Raw genomic sequence first — 26,444 nt, 5'->3', positions numbered from 1 at the left:
TGTTTGCTGTTAGAGAGGCAACTCAGGAGTCTCTTGGCTTTAGTCCATTTGAGTTGGTGTTTGGTCATGAAGTCAGGGGTCCATTACTATTGTTGAAGGAACAGTGGATACATAATAATATACAATCAAATCTGTTGGATTATGTTTTCAAATTTAAAAATAGAGTACATCAGGCTTGTGAGATGGCAAGGAAAAATTTAAAAACTGCTTAGGCAAAAATGAAAATTTGGTATGATCAAAAAGCAAAAATTAGGGACATTAAATCTGGTGACAAAGTATTGGTTTTGTTACCAATGCAGTCAAACCCTTTGAGAGCTCAGTTTTTAGGACCAAATAAGGTGAAATCAAATTTAACCAGGTTACCTATGTCATTCGCCTGATCGTCGAAGAGAGACACAGGTCTGTCACGTGAACTGAGGAGGAGACCAGGATTCCAACCAAGGTGCTAGTTATAGAGGAAAAGTAAGGAGGAGATAAGCTTCATGGAAAGTCATGGAGCACAGAAAGTGATAAGTCCCAGGCTGGAAAATTCTATAGTTTTGCAAAACTTAGAAACCAAGTTAATGCATTTGACTATATCAGAAAGGGAAGAAATGAAGACATTGCTTATGAAATTTAAGGATATATTCCCAGATGTTCCAAGAAGAACTACTGTGGCTTGTCATGATGTGGAGGTCAGTGATGCTAAGCCTATTAAGCAGCATCCTTACTGAGTTAATCAGGAAAAGAACCAATTGTTGGATCAAGAGGTGGATTATACACTCAAAATGACATCATCTGAAAATCAAGTTCAAATTGGAGTTCGCCCTGTGTTCTGGTGCCTAAGCCAGATGGCTCAATTAGGTTTTGTACAGATTATCGAAAGGTAAACATGGTGACAAAGACTGATGCGTTCCCTATTCCCAAAATAGATGATTGTATAGATAAGGTGGGAAAGGCTAAATTTCTTACAATGACTGATCTCTTAAAAGGATACTGGTGTGTTCCTTTGACAGAGAAAGGCAGGGAGATTTCTGCATTTGTTACACCTTTGGGATTTTATGAGTGTAATGTTATGCCTTTCGGGATGAAAAATGCACCTGGCACATTTAAGAGAATGATTAATGCAGTAATTCAGTGTTTAGAGCACACAGGAGCCTATATCGATGATTTAGTAATTAGTACGGATACATGGGAAGAACACATACTTGAATTAGAGCAGTTATTTCAGAGACTGGTGGAAGCACACCTCACAGTGAATTTGCTCATGAGTGAGTTTGGACATGCCACTGTAATTTATCTGGGTTATGTGGTAGGACAGGAACAGGAGGCACTGGTTGGGGCGAAAGTATTGACTATCACTGCGTTCCCTATCTCCGGTAATAAGAAAGCTCTTCAGAGATTTCTAGGTATGATTGGCTACTATTGTAGATTTTGTAAAAACTTTGCAGAAATTGCACTCCCATTAACAAAACTACTTGGAAAGAAAGAAAATTTATCTGGTTAGATGCATGCCAGGAAGCGTTTCTGAAGTTAAAGGCCATTTTATGCCATCAGCCTGTACTTGTGTCCCCTAACTTTGAAAAGCCATTCTCTTTAGCCGTGGACACCAGTGACAAAGTGGTTGGTGCTGTACTGTGACAGAAGATGGATGGTGATGGAGTAGAACATCTTATTTCATACTTCTCAAAAAGGTTTAACGACTATCAATGAAATTATTCAATCATTGAGAAGGAGTTATTAGCGCTTGTTTTAGCATTGCAACATTTTGATGTGTATATTCGTACTGCTCAAAAATTGTTAATAGTATATACTGATCATAATCCATTAGTTTTTCTGTCTAAAATGAAAAATAAGAACAGACGGTTATTGAATTCGAACTTACTATTACAAGAGTATGATTAATTATTACACATATAAAGGGGATGGATAATGTAATAGCAGATTGTCACGATGTTAATCTGGGTAGATATGAATCTAATCACATCCTTATTTTAAAAAATGGAGTGTTTATTTTATTTTATTTATGTAATACTTCCATTAATTGTTAAAAATTTGTTCTTGTGGAGCAATTTTTTTTAGCAGGGGAGGTGTTACAGAGTTTTGTGATGTGTATTGGCCTTTGTGTTATGTAGTTTTATGTTAAAAAGTGACAGTTTGCCTTAGAGAGCCAAGGTGAAGGTGGACTGCTGAAAGAGTGGGAGACGGACTGAGCATGTGCAGAAAATGAAAAAAAATTCTGGTCTTGGATGATAAACCACCACTGGGTGGTGCTGTGGAGTGGAAGAATATCCAGAGGATGAGTTATGGTCTGGAGGACAGTTTAGAATGTTGGGATTTCAAAAAAGGATGATCATTCCAAAGGCAGCCAGAAGGATCCGGACCAAGCCAGTTGTTCCTCTCTCTGCAAGCAACACAAGACAACTTTGAATTTTGTGCTCTCTCTCTCTCTCAAAGATCTTTTGGCTTCAGTTTACCAAACAAACTGAATTTTGTTTATGATGTTTGCTTCAGTTGAGATTGCAGTTTTGTGAATCTTGTATGTTTTGTGTTTGTTTTGTGTCTAAGTTTTTCTGTGGGCTGGTTGGAAATATAACTTAGACTTTAATTACATATGTTATATTTAGGCTGGGGAATTTATTAGTTTTACACTGTTATAGGAATTTGCATAGTAATCAGTGGGCATTGTTATAAAAGGGGGGATTTTGAATTATAGTTTGAAGGTGAATTTTTGTTGATAAAGTAATTGTTCATCTTTACCCCTGTGTGATCTGCCTTCTTTGTGGTTGCTGGTTTGATCTTGTAACACATTACATAAATAATAAGAAACAGGAGCAGGAGTATGCCATCGACCCTGCTCGACCATCCAATTAGATCATGGCTGATCTGATGATAGGCACATCTCCACCCTCCTTTTTCCTCATATCCCTTAATATGTAAAAACCTATCAAACCTTACCTTAAATATACTTACTGAGGTAGCCTCCACTGCTTCAATGGGCAGTAAATTAAATAGATCTAACTCCCTTTGGGAAAAGCAGTTCCTCCTCAACTCCATCCTAAATCTACTACCCTCAATCTTGAGGCTATGTCCCCTAGTTCTAGTCTCCCCCATCAATGGAAACAACTTACCTACCTCTATATTATCTATGCTTTTCATAATTCTATACATTTCCATAAGATCCCCTCTCATTTTTCTAAATTCCAGCGAGTACAGTCCCAGATGATTCAATCTCTCCTTACAAGCTAACACCCTCACCTCTGGAATCAACTTGGTGAACCTCCTCAGGATGGCCTTCAAAGTCAGTTAATCCTTCCTCAAGTAAGAAGACCAGAACTACATGCAGTAGTTCTGATGCAGCTTCACCAGTACCCTGTACAATTGCAGTATAACCTCCCTGCTCTTAAATTCAATCCCTCTAGCAATGAAGACAAAAATTCCATTTGCCTACTTGATAGCCTGTTGCACTTTCAAACCGATCTTTTGCAATTCATGAACAAACACTCCCGTGTCCTTCTGTATGGAAGGATGCTGTGATTACTTTCTATTTAAATTATAATCTGATCTTCAATTTTTCCTTCTTCACATTTACCAACATTGTACTCCATCTACCAGACCCTTGCTCACTCCCTTAACCTATCTGTATCTCTCTGTAGACTCTCCGTATACTTTGCACAGTTTGCTTTTCCACTCAATTTAGTGTCATCAGCAAACTTGGATACACTGCACTCTGTCCCCTCTTCCAAATCATTAATTTGTATTGTGAACAGTTTTGGACCCAACACCAATCCCTGGGGCACTGATTGCCAACCGGAAAAACACCCCTGTATCCCAACTCACTGCTTTCTATTGATAAGCCAATCCTCTATCCATGCTAATGCATCACCCCCAACTCTATTCATCCTTATCTTATGTACAAATCTTTTATGCAGCAATTTATTGAATGCCTTTTGGAAATCCGGGGATCCATCTGCCCTGTGGTCACAGTAAGAACTTGCAAACTCCATAGAAACAGTAATAGATGTTCAAAGAAATCCAGATCTCTGCTGCATCAATGCACCTTTTCCATGGAGGTTGCCTGACTTCCCTATCATTTCAAACAATATTATGGTTTCATTACAGTGTCCAGTATCTGGAGTTTTTATTTTTAATTTTAATTTGCTGTACACATTCTCTTGGAATAGCATTTCACCGGCAGAGGAATTAGAGTTGATATTGAGCTATGTATTTGGACTGGCTTGCTCCTCAGAGAGTACTGTTACGAGTCCAGAGGACCCCAAAACCCAGCAGCAATAGATATGCACCATGACAAAGGATTACTTAAACAAAAGTTGCTTTTAATTATCTTTGAACATGAAAATAGAATCAAAGTTTAACTTATCTCTATTGACTCACTTAACCCCCCCTAATGCTAAGCACACGTGTGTGCAATGTGTGTGTTTAAGTCCAGCAAAGTTCTTTGGTTCGTAGTCCAATCTCACTGGTTGCAGGCAATTCTTGAAGTGTGCACAAAAGTTGACATGAATAAAGTTCACCAGGCTTTGGTGCTTAACAAGTAAATGGTTACCACTCAGAAGGGCTCTTGTTGGTTTTCAGAGAGAGAGAGTTTTTCTTGTTTCAGGACACCCACAACTGATTCCTTTCTGTTTCTCCTATTCCAAGGGAAACACCAGACAGCCAGTCCTCTCTTTTGACAAAACCGTCTTCCAAAGCTTGCCAGCTTGTCCCTCTGGAACTGATATCTGTGTCTCTCTCCTCTCTCTCATTCCCTCCTCTCTGAGAGCAAAGCCTCTTTTTTTTTCTGTTCTCTGCCTGCAAAGATCACATGACCTTCCAGACAGTAAGTTCTGTTTTTCAGACAAAGCTAAAACTGCCTTTTTGAGTCTGAGCACTCTTGCAAAAGCCCCTGCAAAAATTCTGTGTTTTAAAGTGTTTGTGTGTGACCTGCTCTAACAAACTTTTCCCATTTTATCTCCCAAACACCTCAAGGTAACTCTGTCATAGTACTAATGCAACTGGATCATGTACACCTTATACATTTTTCTCTATTAGCCCCCAAACTTGCTAATCATTTTGTAAGTAGCTATAACTGAATATTTTAACAAATATATATATCATCGGCAAGCACTTCAGATATCCTAGCCAAGTCCATTCCTAAATTGGAAGAGCAACACCTCATATTCCACCTGGAAACTCTCCAACCAGATGGCATTAATGTCAACTTCTCCGGTTTCTGTGAATTCACTTCTCTTCCCTATCCCTCTGTCGCCTTTCTTCCTGCTCTCCACCAGCTTCCCTCTCCATTCACAGTCATCTCTCTCCCCCTGTTTGCGGTTGCCCTCCTTTATCCACCTATTTCCTCTTACCTGTGGGGCTGTGCTGCTCCTCCTCCCCCTATCTTATTCAGGCACCTGCCTACATTGTTTTCATACCTTGATGGGCTCCAGCATAAAATGCTGGATATGCATCTTTACCTTTGTTGCATGAAGTTCTCCGTCCTGCTGAATTTCTCCAGCAGGATGTTTTTACTTCAATCAGTGTCTGCAGACTTTGTGCTTGATTGGTCTGATCAGATGTACTGGAGGAACTCAGCAGGTCAGGCAGCAACCATGAATTGACCCACTGAGTGCCTACAACAGCTCATTGGACTTAATCTGGGAATATCCCATATATATTTTTGTCCCAAGAAAACCCCAAAATAGGAATCAAAAATGCAGGTTTGCTCACAAAATCATTTTCCAGGTCGCCCTATGGAGGATACTAACACGGGAAAATTAATCCCAGGAAAGAAAAGATGGCCCGAGTGACAAATCATCCTTCTCTTTGAAATTGACATGAACGACCTTGATCATTTTCTGTCCACATGGTGCCCGGGGCACATTCTGAGTGTTGATTTAAAGGCGGGGCAGATTAGAATTCCTTCCTTTCCAACTGGGAAGTGACCCCCCCCACCCCCCCACCCCTAACTTCCCAGCCCCAGCCGCAACTTTCTTGTGAGAAAGCAGTCAGTCTTGAGAACATGTCAAATCAGGGTTTCACAAACTCGTCTGGGAAAATAATGAATCTGTTATTTTTTTTAAGTGCCAGTGAGATTCGTCCCATTGGTGTAAAATGCCGATGGCGTCTCGATTCGCCCTCAGGTGCATTTACACAGGCGAAGACAAATAGACGGGATGAGGGGGCAGCGTTTCTGGTGAGCAGGTGGGAGGGGGAAGCACGCCCCCGCTCAGCCGGGCTCCTCGAGCTCGCCGACAATGCGCGTCCCCGCCGCGGGGCGCGCCGAGCAGGGGCACGAGAAGGCGGGGAGGGAAGGCAAGGCTTCAGAGTGCTCTTCGCTCCACGCACAGTCTGCGCCGTTACCATGAGCAGGGAAGATCGAGAGCAGCAGCGTGCATCCCGATCACCCCCCTCCATCGCACCAGCTCGGCCACTGCACCACTGCCATCCATCCCACTGAGGCGAGAGAATGACGGGGGGAAGAAAGGGACTTGTTGCCCCTCAAAACACTTTTTTGGAAAATATTGTCCGGCGATCCAATGGTAAGCGGGAAGAGACTCCCAACCTATGCTCTTAAAAGTTAGGACATTTAAAAAAATCATAAAGAATAGTATGATTTAAGATGTGGTTGCTCGCCTTTTGAATGATTTACAGGTATCCCAGTAGACTTTAATGATTAGTTGCAGGGATTTCATTCCAGTGCGAACGCAGCATCAGCAGTGTTATGGGCTGCTGTTCTGCGGGCCAGGGGGCGGGCGGTTGGCACACACACACCGTGTGAGTGCAGTGTGGAGAATGCATTTCTTGACCTGAATTGTTTTGCATCCTCCCCCCCCCCCACACCCCCCTGGCCACGACCCTCCTCGTGCTTTCCATGCACCCCAGCATCGCGAATAGGACCAGGCTAACGGTGAGCGAAAGAAATGCTTTCAAAACACGAATTGAAATTGTGCATCCTGCAGCGTTTAAGAACGGTGAACATCCAATGCAGCAGAGGAGAGCTGCAAGTTTTTGCAGTCAAACATTGTAAACTATCGAGCGGGGAAAGAAATTCGGAGCATTTTAACATTTCGAGACATTTTTCTCTCGCGTTCGAGATGTAACAAAATATGTATCCACTTCCCAAAAGGATGAAACGAGAAAATGGTTTTTTGTTGTTGTTGTTGATTCTTTAATGAGGTTTCCCTCTAAATAAAACGCCAGCATTTCATTAGAATCAGGATCTTTGCTAATTGAGGAACTGAATTGGACCCAAAGTGTACAGTGTTAGTAATGGTCGTGGAACCAGGGTTACTGTAACAATACGTGCAGCGACACTGCGCGATCAAAGGGAAACGTTGTTGCCAGATTGATATTTTGGTCGGTCTTTGACTTTTGTTCCACTCGGGATTTCCTTCCCCCCCGTCCCCTTTTCGGCTTCTCTCCGAGGATAACTTGGTAGTTCGAACGAATGCACAATTCCGTCTGTTTGCCACTTCGACCTGTTGGCAAAGAAAGTATTTATTTCTCGTGAAATGTTCACCGATCATAATACTCCATTGGAATGGAGTTCTCCAACTCTTGTCTCCTTTTGTTGAGGGAACTTCGAAATCACTGGATTTCTTTTCGTAGAATTATTTAACTGAATCGCAGATCAGATGAATTATTTAAGCAAATTACGAGCTCCGTACATTTTCATGACTTGTAGGAAACATCTATTTATTCATTCAATCAATCAATTCATTTATTTTTATGTTTATTCATTTTATTATTATGGGTATTATTAAATAAAAAGGATGTCTTTGAATTTACATAGTCAGAAAGTAATGTGGAAATCGTGTAAAAACATAGCATCCTAATAAATCCACTTGAAAGCATATGTGAGCATTCTTCTTTTGTGTATTCATACTGAGAAAGGGTCTTTCTGCTTTTAATTCATGATTTACCCTAGGGATCTCCCAGTAGCGATAAGGGCTCGGTCTAGATTGAAGATCCAAATTTATCACAGCAGGAAGCTTTCTGACTTTATTTGAGGAACAAGTGTTTTATGTAATTTTGCAAATTATTTGACGTTACCTGATGCAGAAGTTGATAAACAATGACAACAGGGTTTATCCTACAAACAGGATGGATTAGTGGTCAAGTAAAAAGACAGGAATGGAAATCTTGACTCATTCCAGCTCAGAACCTGCTGGAGTCATTCTCTACAATTCCAATCAATATTCATTTTCAGCTCTTTTATATCAAATAAGCTTCTTGACCATTAATAAACTATGACCGTTGTTTTGCTTGTCACTTTATTTTTCTGGGTTGTCAGAAAATTGAAAAAAGGCTTAATTTTTCAGTCCACAGGCATTTTGCAAGAATTAGAGGGCAGATTATATATTGATGAAAAGACAAGGTGAGAGTAGTGATAAAAGGACATATTCTTGGCAGATCGGAAACAAAAAGGCTCACCGCATAAGCAACTCTGTCCTATTTGTTTCCAAAGGATTTTGTAATTGTTAGCGAGTCAACTGTTAAGTGCTTGTTAGCTGATAAAGTATTGGTTGAATCTCACACTTTAATCTCCATCCTCTGTTCTAATACACTGTCAAAAGGAATGTCCAGTTAAACAAAACTACTAACATGCCAACCTGACCACATTTTATTCAATCATGCTTCCATTGGTGGGTGTGTACATATTTTCTTCTGTAAAATTAATATTTTATTGCTTAGTTGTAATATCTTTCATTGTAGATAAAGGCAATTGGCAACTGATCATAAAATAATATTGAGCTGTGAAAGGTTTCCACGATTGGATGGAGTGATTAGGTACAATTAATTCCGTGATTGGTTTTTTTAAAAGTAATAAATCTGCAGAATTCACATTAATATTGTTTCAGTTAATTGTATATTGACTTAGTTTGGTATTGAGTTAGAATGCTGGATGACCAAAGAAACTGCTTACACTAACCATCGAGACTCTTGAATTCATGAAACAACATTTATTTACTTATTTGTAGATATGAATGCTTGTCCTGAATTTGCATTGTTTGCCTGTATGTGTGTTTTGTCTGTTTGCGTGGATGCACGCACCAAGGACCAAGAAATGCTGTTTTATCGAGTTGCACTTGTGCACTCAGATGATAATAAATTTGATTTGAAGGGGCAGTCTTTAGAAATAATACCTGATTCTTCATATAGGTTAGAAATAATGTGATTCTTTGAAAGAGTAAATTGAAATAAGTTTGTAACTTATAGCATTCCGCTGTATTGAATGGGACAGGAGCAGAGACGGACGTAGATCAGCGGATAAGAAACTGCAGTCCTTTTTTCACTGGCACCCCAGTTAATTGGGGTGTCCTGGTTAAAGAAGCCATTTTTGGTGTTTCCACTTTTAACCAGGACACTACCTGCTTCCACATTGACTGCAAGTCATCCACAGGGATAGGAGAGTCTACCGTCAACCGGAAACGGCTGACTTTCTGCTATCCTTTTTTCATTGGTTTAATTTGCACACTGCTGATGCTGGGGATGCGAGTAGGGGTCGAGGCCGTCAATCCCCGGTGTGATTTTGCATGATTTAACTTCCACTTTTCCACTGGATCCTTAACCAGCAAATTGCCTGTCAATTCCTGGAACAAGGTTCCAGTGGAAAAGAGGCTAATGTTGTGAGCACCACAAACAGTACAGTAGCCATCTTCCGTGGAGCACTTTTTTTTTAAAGAGAAATTTGTTTGGAGATATTCTCGTGCGAGTTCTACTATTTTTCTGAAGGTATTTCAATGAACGTATGGATTTATGAATTAATTTAAATACTGTTACATAAAACTATTATTCTGAAGGAGTGAATTGATCTTTTTGAATGGCATTAGGAAGGATCTAACTAGTATAAAATTGATTGTTGGGTAAATGATTTGTATTAACCTCCTCATCAATTGCGTTGAACTGGAATGTTTTCTCAAACTTTATTAATTTAGAGTGCTATTTCTAATACGCACTTGGTTAGATATCCAGGATGCACTTTTCAATTTGGTTCAACCAAATTGTCGGATTCTGCTTCAAGTCTCAGTTTTGGGTCCACCAGGATTATAAAGGACAATTCGATAAAAACCTCGATTTTCAGTGATTTTTTTTTTTCTCTGTTCCACATCATCATTCCAGCTATTTGTCCAGTTGTTATTGAAAATCTTTTTGCATGGACCTTTGTGTGCCAAACACCATTTTTGGTATGCCTTTTATAAAAAAGTAGGTGGATATTGTTCTCTGCATATGCAGACTAATTTGTGAGGTTCTACAGCAGTCCAATCAGTGGTGTTTCAAGGAGGCCAAAGAAGACCAGATGGTTTCTTGTTGATTAAACTTTAGAAATATACTGGGAGCCAGCTAGCAATGGCTCCACTACAGTATCCTGGCTTGTTTTATTTTTATTTCCAACACGATAGAAGCTGCACAATTACACCCAATTAACCGACACCTCTGTACATTTTTGAAGGATGGGAGGAAAACCCAGGCAGACACAGAGAAAGCACACAAACTCCTTACAGGCAGTGCCGGATTTGAACTGGGTCACTGGTGCTGTAATAGCGGCTATGCTGCCCTGTGTTTTGCTGACTCATTCTTGCTCCTTCCAGAATCACCCTTTCGCCATTCAAATAACCATCTTTTTCTTTTAAATTTTTAAAAATTTTTCACACTATGAACCATATTGACCAAAATACACACAAACATTTCCCTCTTGAATATACACAGTGTGATTTTCTCCCCTTTTCCCCCCTCCTTCCCTCCCTCCTTCCGACCTCCCCCCTCCCCACCCACTAAACATTCAACATATACAATACATTAAACCCATTAAACAATGTCATCACACAATGAAAATAAACAAGAAAATTGTGTCATCTACTTTTACACACTGGGTCAGTTCATTTCGTCTTCTTCTCCTTCTGTCATTTTAGGGGGTGGAGGTCCATGGTAGGTCCTCTCTGTTGTGTTCCATGTACAGTTCCCAAATTTGTTCGAATACTGTGACGTTATTTCTTATATTATATGTTATTTTTTTCCAATGGAATACATTTATTCATTTCTATGTACCATTGCTGTACTCTCAGGCTCTCTTCTGATTTCCAGGTTGATATTATACATTTTTTTGCTACAGCTAAGGCTATCATATTAAATCTTTTTTGTGCCTCATCCAAATCGAGGCCTAGTTCTTTACTTCTTATATTACTTAGAAGAAAGATCTCTGGATTTTTTGGTATGTTGCTTTTCGTGATTTTATTTAATACCTGATTTAGATCTTCCCAAAACTTTTCCACTTTGTCACATGCCCAAATTGCATGTACTGTTGTTCCCGTTTCCTTCTTACAGCGAAAACATCTATTTGATACTGTTGGGTCCCATTTATTTCCAATTGTGTTGTATCATGCGTAACCTCGTGTTTATTGTATTTCTCATAGTTCCGGAGCATAGCTTTTCCCATGTTTCATTCTTTTTCTTTGTTTAAATTTTGTCCCAATTTTGTTTGGGTTTACAGCTTATTTCATCGTTCTCTTTCTCTTGCAGTTTGATGTACATGTTTGTTATAAATCTTTTAATTATCATTATGTCTGAAATCACATATTCAAAACTGCTTCCTTCTGGAAACCTCAACCTGCTTCCCAATTTGTGCTTCAAGCAGGTTTTCAGTTGGTGGTATGCAAACATTGTACCGTGAGTTATACCATATTTGTACTTCATTTGTTCAAAAGATAATAAATTATTTCCCAAAAAAACAATTTTCCATTCTTTTGATCCCTTTTCTCTCCTAAAGGAAAAGTTTATCTATTGTGAAAGGGATTAGTTGATTTTGCATCAATAATAATTTTGGTAGTTGGTAATTTGTTTTTTTTCCTTTCTATGTGAATCTTCCTCTAAATGTTGAGCAGATGCTGCAGTTCTGGTGAACTCCTATGTTGCACCAGCTTTTCATTCCACTTATATAGTATATGTTTTGGTACCTTCTCCCCTATTTTATCTAGCTCTAATCTGGACCAATCTGGTTTTTCCCTTGTTTGATAAAAATCTGATAGGTATCTTAATTGTGCTGCTCTATAATAATTCTTAAAGTTTGGTAGCTGTAAGCCCCCTTGTTTGTACCATTCTGTTAATTTATCTAGTGCTATCCTCAGTTCCCCACCCCCTTTCCATAAGAATTTCCTTATTATTTTCTTTAGCTCATTGAAGAATTTCTCTGTTAAGGGAATTGGTAATGATTGAAATAGGTATTGTATCCTTGGGAAGATATTAATTTTAATGCACCATCTTGAGGGCATTTTTTTTTTAGCTTTACTGTTGTCTTAACAGTCACGTCGGCTATATTGATAAGCTGTTTACAGATGTGGGAGTGGCATAAATACATGCCAGGACTTTAAAATAAGGCTCAAAGCCTTGTTTAATCAGGCATTGTCCAACTTTTCTGGTGCCAGAATTCAACGTACAGCTATTATGCACTAACAAAGCAAAATGAATGCTGTTCTACTTTGTGATTCCGTCCATCAGTTCCATCTAACCTTCTTCCCCTATTATCTTCAAAAATCCTCTTTTGTTTCTGTGGTTTGTTTCCATTTGCCCTTGATGTTGATTCTTGAACCATCATTCTCTCCAAATAGATTGCAAAATTTGCTTTTCTTCCTTCATTTGTTTTATTTGGTTATACATAAAGAGGTCTAAAAGTATTTTATATTTTAGAGGATAAATTAATTTGGATATGTGGTGGCTTGCCCATGCAACAGGTGATCTGGCTCACAGGGTCACGGGCAAGTCCACGGCAGATCTGACTGTGAGAGCTTTGGGTTCAGTGCAAGCCAAATGGCTGATGTCATGACGGTCCCGGGAGTCACAGGCATCATCGGGTTCTGAAGGATTTAAACGTGTGCAATAGTTCTATTAAAGTCGGTTAGTTCAATTCACTGTGTGGTTCTTTCACTCACTGTGTGCCTAGTACAACCACAGATAATATATTTTCTACCAAGCAGACATTCAGCAATATTGAGAACAAGATATTCACAAAGCAATCTCAATCTTCCTTTTATTCCTTATACCGTATAGTTTTTAAAAAAAAAAGATATCAAATGTTTCTGGGTAGTATGAAAGCTCTGCTTTGGTTGTGGTTGAAAATAAAACGTAAGGATGTAGTTTAAACACAGAGATGGTGGAGGAAATCAATCGGTCTCACAGAGGTAAAGATAAATTACCAGTGTTTTGGCCTGAGCCCCTCCTCAAGTAAAGAAAAAGAGACAGGCTTCTCTATGCAAAGGATGGAGATAAAAAAGGGACAATGAGAGCGGGAGGAGTGCAGACCAACAGACAAAAGGAGTTAATTGAATAATAAGAGAACAGGAGAGAGGAAAGGTAAGAATTGATTTTGGCTCTGGAAGGAGACAGGGAAAAGTGAAAAAAGAGAGAGAGAGCTTGAGGACAGAAAGATTTGGGGGGGCGAGAGAAGGGAAGTTCCTAATGGAAATCAGAGAAGTCAATGTTAATGCCATCTCATTGGAAGGTACCCAGAGGGAATATGAGGTGTTGTTTCTTTAATTTGCAGATGGTCTCAGTCTGGCAGGTGCATAAGACTATGGAAAGATATGTCACCAAGGGTGGGGAATTATAATGGGTGGTCACTGGGAGATGCACACTCTTGCGTTGGACAGAACCAAGATGCTCAAGATTTCCTCATTGAGCACCTCTGTGAATGCAAGTTTTTAAGCAGTAACCAAAATAATAAGGGACACGACTCTGATTAATGAATCCCAAGAGAAAATTAAGAAATATGTACTTGTATAGAGCAGTTTGTTTGAATGTTTTAGGGATCTGAAGGTATGAAAGATATGATTTTTTAAGCCACGAGGAGACTTTCAATGGTGAGATGAACTGCTTGTGGCAGTGTTTCTTGCTGAAAAGGAGTTCTCATGCTTTGTAAAGTGATAAAAGTCTACAGGGAATATCCGGGTTACGAACAAGATCCGTTCCTATGTCTGTCTTGAGGCCAAATTTGTAGATAAGTCGGAACAGGTACATATGTTTCTTATTTAGCATCAGTTAGTCAAATGTTTGTCTTAGTACTGTAAAAAAAATTAAAGAAACAGTTCTTAAAACAGTTTAGATAGAAAAAAAAGAAAAAGATCATGATTAAAAGTTAACACTCTTGTTCCATTGATGCCTTGCTTACTGGAAGGGGCATTCATGAGGTGAGGTAACATAAAGCGCACACGCAAATTGGGGGCACAATTTGTTTGTAAGTACGAATTGTCCATAAGTTGGATGTTCATAACCCAGGGACTCCCTGTACTTGCACAGCTGAATTTGTATTCAAATAACAAAAGGTCCACTTTAACACTTTGGCTCTGTCTGCCGCAATAGCCAGTGGCCACCATTTCAATTCCCCTCCCTATACCCTTGCTGACATGTCTGACTATGGTCTTGTGTAGTGCCAGACAGACACACAAATGAGAGGAACAACTCATATTATTCCACCTGGGCATCCTCTAACTGGATGACATTAACATCAACTTCCCCGGTTTCTGTTAAAACATCTAATGTCCAGCTCCTGTGGCCCACCCCCCCCATCTTCCCCCATGTCTTCTGTCCTCCAGCTCTGCATCTCTCCCTCTCTTCCCTTTTCTCTCTGTCTCTTTTTAGATGGACAACATCTAGGCTTTTTTTATGGAGAAAAAAGGCTAATGTAAAAGATTCTCTGTGTTTACATCGCTGCACTGACCTCTGTTTAAAAAAAACTCCGAAGGTGGATGGACTGCTGGAATACCCTCCATATTCCATCTGTCTGGGTGGGGGGGGGGGGGGTACACTTAAAGGTGGAGTGTAGTGCTCCAGCTCCATAAAATGAATGATGCTGAAAGTGGCTTCAAAAGGGAGGGCTGATGATATCGCGATGATACCATTAGCCCACAACCCAAGCGCGAATTTTAAAGCACTCTTTGTGTTCAGATACAGGGCAATAGCAACCGTGATTTGTCTCTAAAGAATCATTACTCTATTTATATGAGTGATAGCTAAAGATTTTTGTTCTTATGGGTGGGAAGGAATGTCTATATTCATTTTTCTCTGCCGGCATGTGTGTTTGATGTCATGTTGATGGGCAATGCTACTGCAGCACTCGCCCTGCCTCCCATAGCTCCGGAAGCCGGCTCCTGACTCTGCTCTCCTTAAAGGCAACCCTGGATCCGCATTATAGGCCATCACCATAAAAGGTAAATTCACCTTTTTTTTTAACTCTTGAGCTGACTTCAATGTGGGGTTGCCCTGTAAAAAGGCCTTTTATCTCCTATGGATGTAGCAAGACTGGCTGAGTTCCTCCAGCATCTCTATGTTTTTACATCACAACTTCTGCAGATTTTTGTTTCACTCTCTAGGGCCTTTTATAATGAAAATTAGTGATTTGTAAAGACAAGTTTCCTCTGCCTTTAAGATGCTCCACTTACCTGCATAAAAGATCCAAAGGTGGATTGGTAGGCCCAACATGATCCAGGTTCCCTCCACCAAGTGTGGTAGTGTCAGAGGTGGAGTGAAGTCACTTACTGCATAAAAGGATTGCTGCTGAAAGCAGCTCCAAATAGGAAGGTAAGATTGATGTTGACCTGACCCCCCGTCGCCCTGCTGCGCTGTCACAGAGCAGCTGGTAGAGCTGTCAGGTTGTGCTCGCTCACTGCCCTGCTTCCCTCATGCCGCCTGCTTCCTCATGCAGCCAGCTCTCTCACACCATCCTGCTCCCTCAAGCCGCTCCCGCTCACGCTGCCTGCTCCTGACGGGGCTGTCAGGATGGAGGGGGGTGTTGGGATTGGTGTTGGGTTGATAGGGGGAGATAGGACAAGAGGAAGGGAGAATGGAAGTGGGGAGGGAGGGGAATGAAGAAGGAAGGCAGCAGGGCTGTCAGCGGGGCGGGGACAGTCAAGCAGTGTAGCGGTGGGGCTGTTGAAAGGCGGCCGCTGCTCTGCTACACTTCCTGCCCCCTTTTGCCCTGGGAAGTCGGCGCGCTGCTCTGTGCCACATAAAAGGACTGCGTGATCAGCCTTTTCAGTCGTCAGCATAAACAGTAAATGGGCAGGTGATAATGCGGCTTTTGTGCATAAAAAACCCTTCTGAGGATGTAGTTTATTCATTCTCCATGGCTGTGGCTTGCTGCTGTTGTTTGGAAAGATTCCACTTAGTTGATTAGCTCCAGCTCACCTTTTCACAAAGCCACCCCTTACCCTGATAAATTTTCATCTTTCCTCTCCTGCCTTATCAATGTCCTATGTCTGTTGGTGTGTGCTCCTCCTCTTTCTTTCCTTCTCTCCAGCCTTTTAACTTGGGTGCCTGCCTTTTTCACTCATACTTTGTCTTCTCCTCACTTGCAATCAATACAGGCGCTCTTCAAGGGTATGTGCTTCCCGCACTGCTCTTCTCGCTCTACATCCAAGACTGTGTAGCTAGGTATGATTCAGATGCTATCTACCGATGACACCACAGTCATGAGCAGAATCACAGAAGGCAATGAGGAAGTGTAAAGGAGTGAAATAGATCAGCACTCAATGCGAGCAAATCGAAAGAACTGATTGTGGATTTCAGAAGGGAAAATCAAGAGAACACAAACCAGTCCTCAGTGGAAAGGGTTGAGAGCTTCAAATTCCTGGATGTCAACATCTCTGAAGATCTATCCTGGGACCTCCATGTCGATGTGGAGATTGAGGAGATTTGGTACGTCACCAAAGACTCTTGCCAATTTCTACAATACCATGGAGAGCATTCTGGCTGGTTGGATCACTGTCTGGTATGGAGGTGCCAATGCTCAGGACAGAAAAAGACTGCAGAGAGTTATGACCTTGGTCAGTGCCATCATGAGCATCAATATTCACTCAAGTGAGGACATCTATAAGAGGTGATGCCTCAAGAAAGCAACCTCTATCTTCAAGGCCCCCCACCACTCATGTCATGCCCTCTTCACACTGCTAACATCAGGAAGGAGGTAAAGGAGCCTGAAGATTAAAAACCAACGGTACAAAAGCAGCCTGAAGATTAAAAACCAACGGTACAGGAGCCTGAAGATTAAAAACCAATGATACAAAAGCAGCTTCTTCCCTCATATTCCATCTGTCTGGGGGGTGGGGGGTACACTTAAAGGTGGAGTGTAGTGGAGTGTAGCCCCATAAAATGAATGGGGCTGAAAGTGGCTTCTTCCCCTCCACCTTCCCCTCCATTCAGATTTCTGAATGAACAATGAACTACGGAACACTTTATCTTCTTTTTCAATATTTAATATTCTTTAAAATGTATGTCATGGTAATATTTGCACCAATAATGTTGCTGCAAAACCACAAATTGCATAACATGTTCATTACAATAAATTCTGATTCTGATAGTTTGACGAAGGGTTCAGGCGCAAAATGTCGGCTATATATTTAAATTTAGAAATATCGCTGCGAGACCTGCTGAGTTTCTCCAGCATTTCTATTTTTTCACTAATTGTAGTTTATGACTTTTTCATAGAACACCAGATTTACCAGCAAAGTGACTGACAATTTTGGTAGTTTTCCACACAGCCATTGATGCAGGCTGTGACCTTTATTATTCCATGTCATAAATTGTCAAGTTGCTTGCATAGGTTTTCTATGGACTATTTATCAATATTTGTACCAGGTTTCAGATTGTTGATGTCTGCTTTAGAACAGCATTCAATACATAAAGGAAGGTACAATTTCAATATCAGTATCTTGTGGATTTCTCATTGCAATTAATTTTAATTGAGGTGAGTTTGAGGTTTCCCGGAAGAGTGTGAATTCTGATCTATTGTAATTTCTCTAATAGAAAGAAAAGGAAGAAAGGCTTTGAATTTCATAATTGCAGGACCTCTTAAAGTGATTACAGTCAATAATGTACGGTTTGAAGAGTGAACCTTGTGCAAAATGCATCACATAGTTTGAACACAGCAAACTCCCACAGGTAACACTGTGAATTTGACCAAGTACTCTATAATTTGGGAACCTCTGGCCCTTGACTACTGAAAAGGCAAAGGTGCATTGGGGATGAATGAAGAATGTCGAAGCCACACAAAAGCCTGCCAATCCACCAACTCCCTTTGCAAACTATCAGCCACCTATGCCTCAAATGTGAAAGAGTCTATACTTCCCAAATTAACTTCATAAAACACTTCAGCCCCATAAAGCGAAACATCCTCTATCCCAAGTTCCTGACTTAGGGAAAAAAAGAATATTTTTTTTAAGTGGTGATGGTTGAAGGATAAATATGAGGTCGGATGCAACTAGCACATACATCTTTTGAAATGGAGGATCATGTTGCTTTTACATCCACCTGAGAGAACAGAAAGCATATGGGACCTCCAGCAGTGCAGCAGACCTTTAGTATTGCCTTGAGTATCAACTGAGATGTTTGTGCTCAAGTCTCTGGAGTAGGGGTGGAAGAACTGCCTCAGAGGCAACAATTCTACAACTGAGTCCTAGACATCAATTTTTTTCCAAAGGTTTGCTTCCTGAAAATAATTGGTGATTATGATAGACAACTTCAAGCTGAACACAAAAATAATTTCAGATATGCTGTATCATGTAGGAAGTTGGACAAACATTAAATTAACTTTTATATATGATAGTTCAGTGGTTAGAGCACTGGTCTTGTAAACTAGGGGGTCGTGAGTTCATTCCTCGCATTGGCCTCATTTCTGCGAGGAAAGCCGGGCAAAGTGGCGACTCTCTGTCTTCTTTACGGTGGACAAAGTAAAAGAATTTCACGTATGTTACATTCTAAATGTAGTATTATGACAATAGTGGAACCTTTACCTTTATTGAATTTAATGTGTTCAATCACATATGATGCTGAGCCAAGCTCTCATGTTGACTGCACACATGTACAACAAATGTGAGGAGCCCAGGGTTTGTCTTGGTCACCAATTTTACAACTGAAGTAGAGCTCGTAGCTTTTTTAATAAGTACAGTCATTGTGCATCTGTGAGCCTTAAGAGAATACTCGCCACAAATGTTACAGAATGTATTGCAGCTGTTGCAAGATTGACGAGATATTTCTGCTGAATCGAATTTTTCTGAAGATAATAAATTCTATTGTTAAATGCACTCATTATACTATTGCCTGAAGAAATTGCTTCAGCCAGAGGGTCGTGAGCCTGTGGAACTTGTTGCCACTGGCAGCAATGGAAGCAAGATTGTTGGATGTATTTAAGACAGAGTTTGACAGGTATTTGATTTAGTCAGGGCATCAAGGATTATGGGGAGAGTCCAGGGAGTGGGGCTGAGAGATGAGGATCAGCTCATGATTAAATAACACAGCAGACCCGATGGGCCGATTGGCCTACTTCTGCTCTTATATGTTGTGATCTTATGATATAGAAGAGTAAAGAATGAAAGATAAAATTTAATCTAAAGATAATACAATAGGGAGGAGAAAAAGGCATTAAAAGATCTGTAGAAGAAGAAACTCTTTAGGAAGACGACTAATATTATTCCAATCTAAACAAAAAGTAAACAAAGTCTAGGAACCACAGAGAACTTGGCTCAATGTGAGACAGAAAATATAAAAACATTCCAAAAGCCTAACCTGGTATAATTCTTTGAAGAAAAAAGGGAGTAGGTGTGGGTAACACATTCATGGGCGATAGATTTTCAAGAGTTTTAATGTGATGCCATGGAATGCATTCATGACTTAGGCTAGGGATTGGAGATTCAGAGGAAAAAAAAGTGTATGGATAGAAAACTGACAAAAATAGCTACTGAAGAAAACTGGAAGGTGGAAAGCAATATTCCATTATGGTTGGTATCAAGGCCATTGTCATATTATTAGCACTGATAGTTTAACACTTTTAACAGGTAACAGCAATACCTTGATTTCACAAAAGGAATAACAATATATATCAGTACTTAGAACATAGAACACTACAGCACCCTGCATGCCTTTCAGCCCTCAATGTTGTGATGACCTATATTATTCCTACTAAAAAAAAATTAAAAAAAGGAAACCCTTTTTACCTTGTAACTATTTTTCGTTCATCCATGTGCCTGTCGAATAGTCTCTTAAATGGCCCTAATGTTTCAGCCTCCATCACCACCCCTGGCAAGACATTCCAGGCACCCACAATTCTCTGTGCAAAAAATACCTTACTTCTGATGTCTCATCACTAATAAGGAAAAACATCAAAAAACTCAATAATTTTAATTCAGGAATTGAGAAGTTGATGTACAAAAGCTAACACTGAAAATGAGAAATAAAAGCAGGAAATATTGGGGATATTTAGCCGCCAGGTGGAAATGGAGTGAATTTCAGGTTGGATGACTTTTCATTGGTTGTCTTAATTTGCAAGGTGTCAAGATAAATGTTTATGATTGACTGTTGACAAGTGCACTGTCAGTCCTTTATCAAAGTCTGATTTCATCATCTTTATCAGGTGAGTATCAGACTTCATTGCAGAGAATATCCTACTCAACAGTGTGGGGGAAAGCACTTGTTTCACACCATTGGTGACTGGTCTAAAGAAGCTGCATCATTCATTAGTTTGGCCATCATACCGTCACAAAGTGTCAGACAATTGTGATGAACTCTTTGTTTCACCCATTCTTTGTCATAATCTTCCTCTGGCCTCCGGTAAAGATTGTCGATGTAGCACAAGTACTGTTGATACTCTCTAAAATAGGGTGATGAATGCTTGTTAATCACAGCTGCTCTGTCTGAAGGAGTTTAAAAAAAGGAAGATGAATGAAACTGAAAAGAAGAAAAAAGCATTGCTGGAACCATGAGATAACACACTGTTGCTGGAAATCTGAAAATACTGGAAATACTCAGCAGATAATAAATACTCAGGGTCATGGTTTTAAGCTGAAAGGGGAAAGGTTTAGGGTGAACATTAGGGGAAAGTTCTTTATTCAGAGAGTGGTGGGAGTGTTGAATGGGCTGCCATCTGATTTGGTGAATGCGGGCTCAATCGAGTTTTAAAAATAGATTGGATAGATACATGGATGGGAGAGGTCTGGAAGGTTATGGAGCAGGTCAGTGGGACAAGCAAAATAGTGGTTGTTACAGACTAGAAGGGCTGAATGGCCTGTTTTCAGTGCTGTAGTATTCTATGGTTCTATAAGGCAACATCTGCAGAGAGAAAAGCTGAACCAAATATGACTTTACATCAGAACTGGCTGATTTTGACACAGACTAAAGGCGGAGGATCTGGTTGATTTGTAACTTGCACTAAGTATAATGTGACAATAAATTTGAATGTGAAATTCCTCATACTATATGTTTATGTGTGTATGGAAAAGGTTATTTTTTCACATTGTGCAATTCTTTCTCGCTGCCATCAGATGGCCGAATAATCAATGAACCAAAGAAGCGGCCTTCCATTTTGTGCTTTATTATTGTTATTATTTTTAATAGAAATGTTGTAAGATGGTTGGAATATGAATGTTTCCACTATGATGATGTTGCAAAACACCAAATTTCGTGACTTGTTCATAACAATAAATTCTAATTCTGATTCTTCTTTGGGCCAGTTGAAATCGATACAGTACAACTCCGATTATCTGACATGCTCGGGACCAGGCCTGAACAGTTTTTTTCAGAAAACTGGTTCTTTTTAAAAACAGCCAAGCAGCAACAGCAAATCACTTGTATCAATGTTTAAACAACAACCAACAATAAGGGAAGGCTTTTTAAACATTAAAATAATGTTTAATTCTCATCCAAAAAATGCTGGCCGCAACGCCGCTGGCGGTCATGGAGACCTCCCAACCACGGCTGCCGATTCCCCGACGCATCCCCACTGCCGCCGATCCCTGACACATCCCCAGTGGAACACTCACTGGTGAGTCGGCGGGCTCCTCTCTCCCTGTGGGCTTGTTCTGGCAGGAGCTGTTCCGGCTTCGCGTCCTTGTTATCGATGTTGGAGCCCGACACAGACCCAGTCTTCGCTGGCACAAACTCCCCTCCCATCTGCCACTGCCAATCACCAACACCTCCCCACTAAGGACCCATTCCTGCCCGGGAGCCTGAGGTCCCCCTCCTGCCCAGAAGGCCGCTCTCCTTGATGACATCAGGACAAGAGATTCTTCCGACCACTTACACGCAGTTTGAGAGGGAAGGTAAAGAAGAAATAGAAAGAGAGAGGGGAGGGAGTTACCTGAAATGAGGACAATCATCGTTCTAATTTCATGTTGTGTTAACTTTTTTTTCAACCTGTGAGGTCAGTTCGGCTCCGAAAAAAATTCAGATAAATGAGGATTTCTGATTTGTTTCGGATATCCCCATTTATCCGAAATTTAAATTTATTTTCGGATAAATGAGGAATTCGGAGAATCTGATTTCACATAATCGGAGTTGTACTGAAGTTGTCTGCATATTTACCACTCAAACATTTAAGGTGAGTCAAAACCATATGACAACTGAGAGAATTTTCACACCATCATTAATGTTCAATTAATGAGTGATCAGTGCTGATGGGGAATACATAAAGTAAATATCCCATATATGGCAGGATATACATCAATGTCTTCTTTCATTTACAGAGCCAACAACTGCTTCTCCCCACCCAATTAACTTTCCACTACCACACCATTCTCCTCTCGTGCTGAGAGAAGGAATATCCTCACCATTCATAGATGCTGACACCTTTTAGCAATCCCATCGTGCAAGAAGAACCATATACTGATTTTTATGCCCTTTTCCTACCCACATGCTGCTCAGCTTCTCAACATTACCAATCACTGCTATCTTGTCCCTTCATTCTGCATTAAAGAAAATTGGAAATATTTGTTTACATTTTGGCAGTACAGACTCCTTACAGAAGCTGTAATGAAAAAAATCTATAGAGCAATACAGTACAGGTATATCAAATATACAGTAATAAAGATTCAATTTCCAAACACAATATTACAGTGGATTACTTTAGGACTTTTCTCAAAATGTTTATTAATTATTCTGCTGCTTTTGTCACAGTCCTCAATGACTTCAGATATGAAGTCTCTTGGAAAAGTGAATCCTGAGAGTCATTCAAGAAAAGATAATACAATTAAAAGATAGAGAATATATTTATTGTCATTCATTGCTCTTGTGATATAAATTAAGTACTTCCTACATTAGACTCTGGGATTGATGATCTCACTGAGTGTATTGCACTTTTTTTGAAATCTATGGAATGTCTAGAAAAGAGAATTTTTACTATTGCTCTTGATATTTTTCCTGCTCTCTAGTTGCATTAACCCATTTTCTTTGAACTAGGTTAACACCTTTGATATTTAGGATTATTTATTTGTCAAGCCAGTGTCGTGGAACATACAGCGATTAAAGAGGAGTCAAAACCATATGACAACTGAGAGAATTTTCACACCATCATTAATGTTCAAGACATAATTGGGGTGGGGGTGGGGGTCAGTAGAAGTAGTCTTCTCATTCCTCTGTAAGGAAAAGGAGGAACTCTGACAGTCAGTTAATAACCACACAATGAGGCCTTACAGCATATGCTTTACAGCATACAAAGCTAGATCAATCTCCTGGGCCCGACATGATATTCCCTCGGACCTTGAGGAAGACTAGTGTAGAATTTGCAGGGGCCCTGGCAGAAATATTTAAAATGTCCTTAGCTACAGGTGAGGGGCCAGAGAATTGGAGAACTAAATTTACTGATGTGTGCCATTATCTAACTTAAACTCTTAACTATGCTGGTGTGTGTGTAATACCCCAAGCCACTACATCTTGAGGCTCAATTCTTGGGAGGCAGTACAAAGTTCACTTTCAGACTTTCAGTGATGACCCATGGTTTTGAAATTGATGCAGATACAGGCTTTAAGATGGTTGAGACACTCAGGACTTAATTGATGGAGACACACAGGCTTTAAATGGTGAGACACACACTTAGATAGAAAGAACAGTTCATGAAGTGGATGAAAGAGACCGGGGTGGTGGGGGTGGGTGGTGACAGAAGGTTGATTAATTCACGAAAATCCTTGCTTTGGTACTTCAGAGAAATGTTCTTTTTAGACAAAGGCTTTCTTCGGCAATTAGAACCACTATTACGGATCAGTCGAAGTGGAGTGCAGTATTTCTTCCGCCAATAGAGAACCCTTTTCATGGGTTAGTTGAGTAGAGTGCAATACTTCTACAACTTAAAAACTCTTATTGGGGGTCAGTCAACATGGCTTCTCATCCGTTGGTAAGCAAAAGGAGTAAATATGATCATACTGTCTATAACCACACAATGAGGCCAAATGGGTTTATCAAACCCACCAAGGAAGTTAAAGAGATGTTTGTCTTGCACTGTCTTCTTAAAATGACCTTCTTCTGCAATTAGAACCCTTATTGGGGTGGGGGGGGGGGTGGTCAGTAGAAGTAGACTTCTCATTCCTCTGTAAGGAAAAGGAGGAACTCTGACAGTCTGTTAATAACCATACAATGAGGCCAAGTGGGTTTCTCAGTCCCACAAAGGAAGTCGAAGAGATGTTTCTCTTGTGCTGCCTTCTTAAAATGGACTCTTGAACAAAATGTGTACTGCCTTTTTAAGAAGCTGGTCACATGGTATCTACTTCAGAGCTTCTCCTCTTCACTGCAAAATGTATCCAGTAAAGAACATGCCGTCTCCGAAGCCTGCTGCTAGTTCACAGTCACTTTCCAAAACCTGCAGGCTTTTGCTAAATCTGGTCTCTTAAAGGGACAGTCCCACATGAATAAAATGAACTGGAAAATGGGGGTGGGGGGCGTGGGGGGGGGGGCACGGAAGAGAACATCACAGTGAGGTGTTGCCTTTGGAAGGACAAACCAAGGTAAGACATATACAGTAAATGGTAGGACACTGAGAAGTGGGGAGGAACAAAGAGATCCGGGAATACAAATACATAATTCCTTCAAATGGTTGTGAAGAAAGCTTTTGGCATCTTGGCCATCATAAATCAAAGTATTGAGTATAGGAGTTGGGATGTTATGACATAAGACATTGGTGAGGCCAAATTTGGAGTATTGTGTGCAGTTCTAGTCGCATAACTACTGGAAGGATAACAATAAGATGGAAAGAGGGCAGAGAAGATTTACTAGGATATTGCTGGGTCTTCAGGAGTTGAGTTACAGGGAAAGATTAAACAGGTTAGGTCTTTATTCCTTGGATTGTAGAAGAATGAGGGGAGATTTGATAAAGGTTTACAAAATTATGAAGGTTATAGACAAAGTAAATACGAGTAGACAGATTAGGAGAGATAAATATGAGAGGACATGGGTTTAGGGTGAAGGGGGAAAGGTTTAGGGGGAACATTAGGGGGGAATTTTTTCACTCAGACAATGGTAAGAGTGGAATGAGCTGCCATCTGCCATGGTAAATGTGGGCTCACTCTTAAGTTTTAAGAATAAATTGGATAGATACATGGACGGGGTAGGTCTGGAGGGTTATGGAATGGGTACAGGTCAATGGGAATAGCAGAATAGTATTTTGGCACAGACTAGAAGGGTCAAATGGCCCATTTTTTTGTGCTGTAGTGTTCTAAGGTTCTAAGCCAAGGAGAATTTGCAGAGAAATGCTTTTCATTTCATCTTTCCAATTAATCATTCTTTCTGCCAGTTCTCTGCATAAAACAACATAAAATGCTTATGGTCATAAAATGTTAATGATTGGTAATCATGCAACAAAACCATTAACAGTACAAGGGTCAGCTCTCAGAAGAAAAATATACTGCATCTCCACCATACAATATCTATGGGCTTCTTTGCACTTGGCTACAAAGAAATTGACAGAGTGGTTAGTTTGTATAGGGGAAATTAAATAACTTGAGACTAACAATGGGGACCTCTGTGAGCAGTTCTTGGAAATTAACATGGACAGCAGATACATTAAGAATGAAAGATAGGTGAGCTGGAGTTCAAGACTGACAAGAAGGAAAAAGGGACTTGGGGGAGAGGTGTAGGATTAAGTGGGGTCTGGGGGTGGGGGGGGGGGGGTGACAAGAATTGTGTCTGTCAGACCCAAAAGCAGCTTTGTGATGTCTGGATGGAACACTGTAGCTACTCCTGATCCATAGCTCTCCTTCCCTCACTTGCACCCTTTAACAGTACCCAGTTTCGGAGCAGGTTAATGAATTTCTTATTACATTAAGAGGCCTAAATCAGCCTCCATTGCTAATAAATTGGTGGTGGGAAGCAACAAAGATAACATCTATGGCATACACCCACATTTCCAAAGGGGTTCTTTTTAGGCAGTCACTTGTGATCAAGGATGAATGTCCTCCACTCTGGATTGTGAATTTTGAAGTGATTAATAATGCTACTCAGGGAACTTTCTTTGATTAGGCAGGAAGTGGTGGTTAGGGCAGGGAGATAGTTTGTGAGGTGGTGTACTCCTTCCACAAGTTACAGGGATTTTGTGTGCTCTTGAAACATGTCCTTACAGTATACATCTATGAACCACTGTATGCACGTTGTAAGGTATGAGGTGCAGTGCTTTGGTGTGGAGGTGAGTTTTCACTGAAGTTGCATTTACAGGCATTGATTTG

At 40.3% G+C, this 26,444-nt stretch overlaps 1 protein-coding gene across 1 annotated transcript in view; it reads left to right on the top strand.

Moving 5' to 3' along the window:
- The first annotated feature begins 6,347 nt into the window (after nucleotides 1-6,347).
- Nucleotides 6,348-26,444, top strand: part of kcnh1a (potassium voltage-gated channel, subfamily H (eag-related), member 1a) — a 253,217-nt gene continuing 233,120 nt past the window's right edge. The window contains exon 1 of the mRNA XM_069931204.1: nucleotides 6,348-6,518. Within this exon, the coding sequence (XP_069787305.1) occupies nucleotides 6,446-6,518 (73 nt within the window). The 5' untranslated portion in view covers nucleotides 6,348-6,445. The remainder of the gene's footprint in view (nucleotides 6,519-26,444) is intronic.

The sequence above is a fragment of the Narcine bancroftii genome, chromosome 4 (assembly GCF_036971445.1).
Source record: "Narcine bancroftii isolate sNarBan1 chromosome 4, sNarBan1.hap1, whole genome shotgun sequence".
Classification (NCBI taxonomy): domain Eukaryota; kingdom Metazoa; phylum Chordata; class Chondrichthyes; order Torpediniformes; family Narcinidae; genus Narcine; species Narcine bancroftii.
Note: the sequence above shows the minus strand (reverse complement) of the source record. Positions and strands in the feature narration are given on the sequence as shown.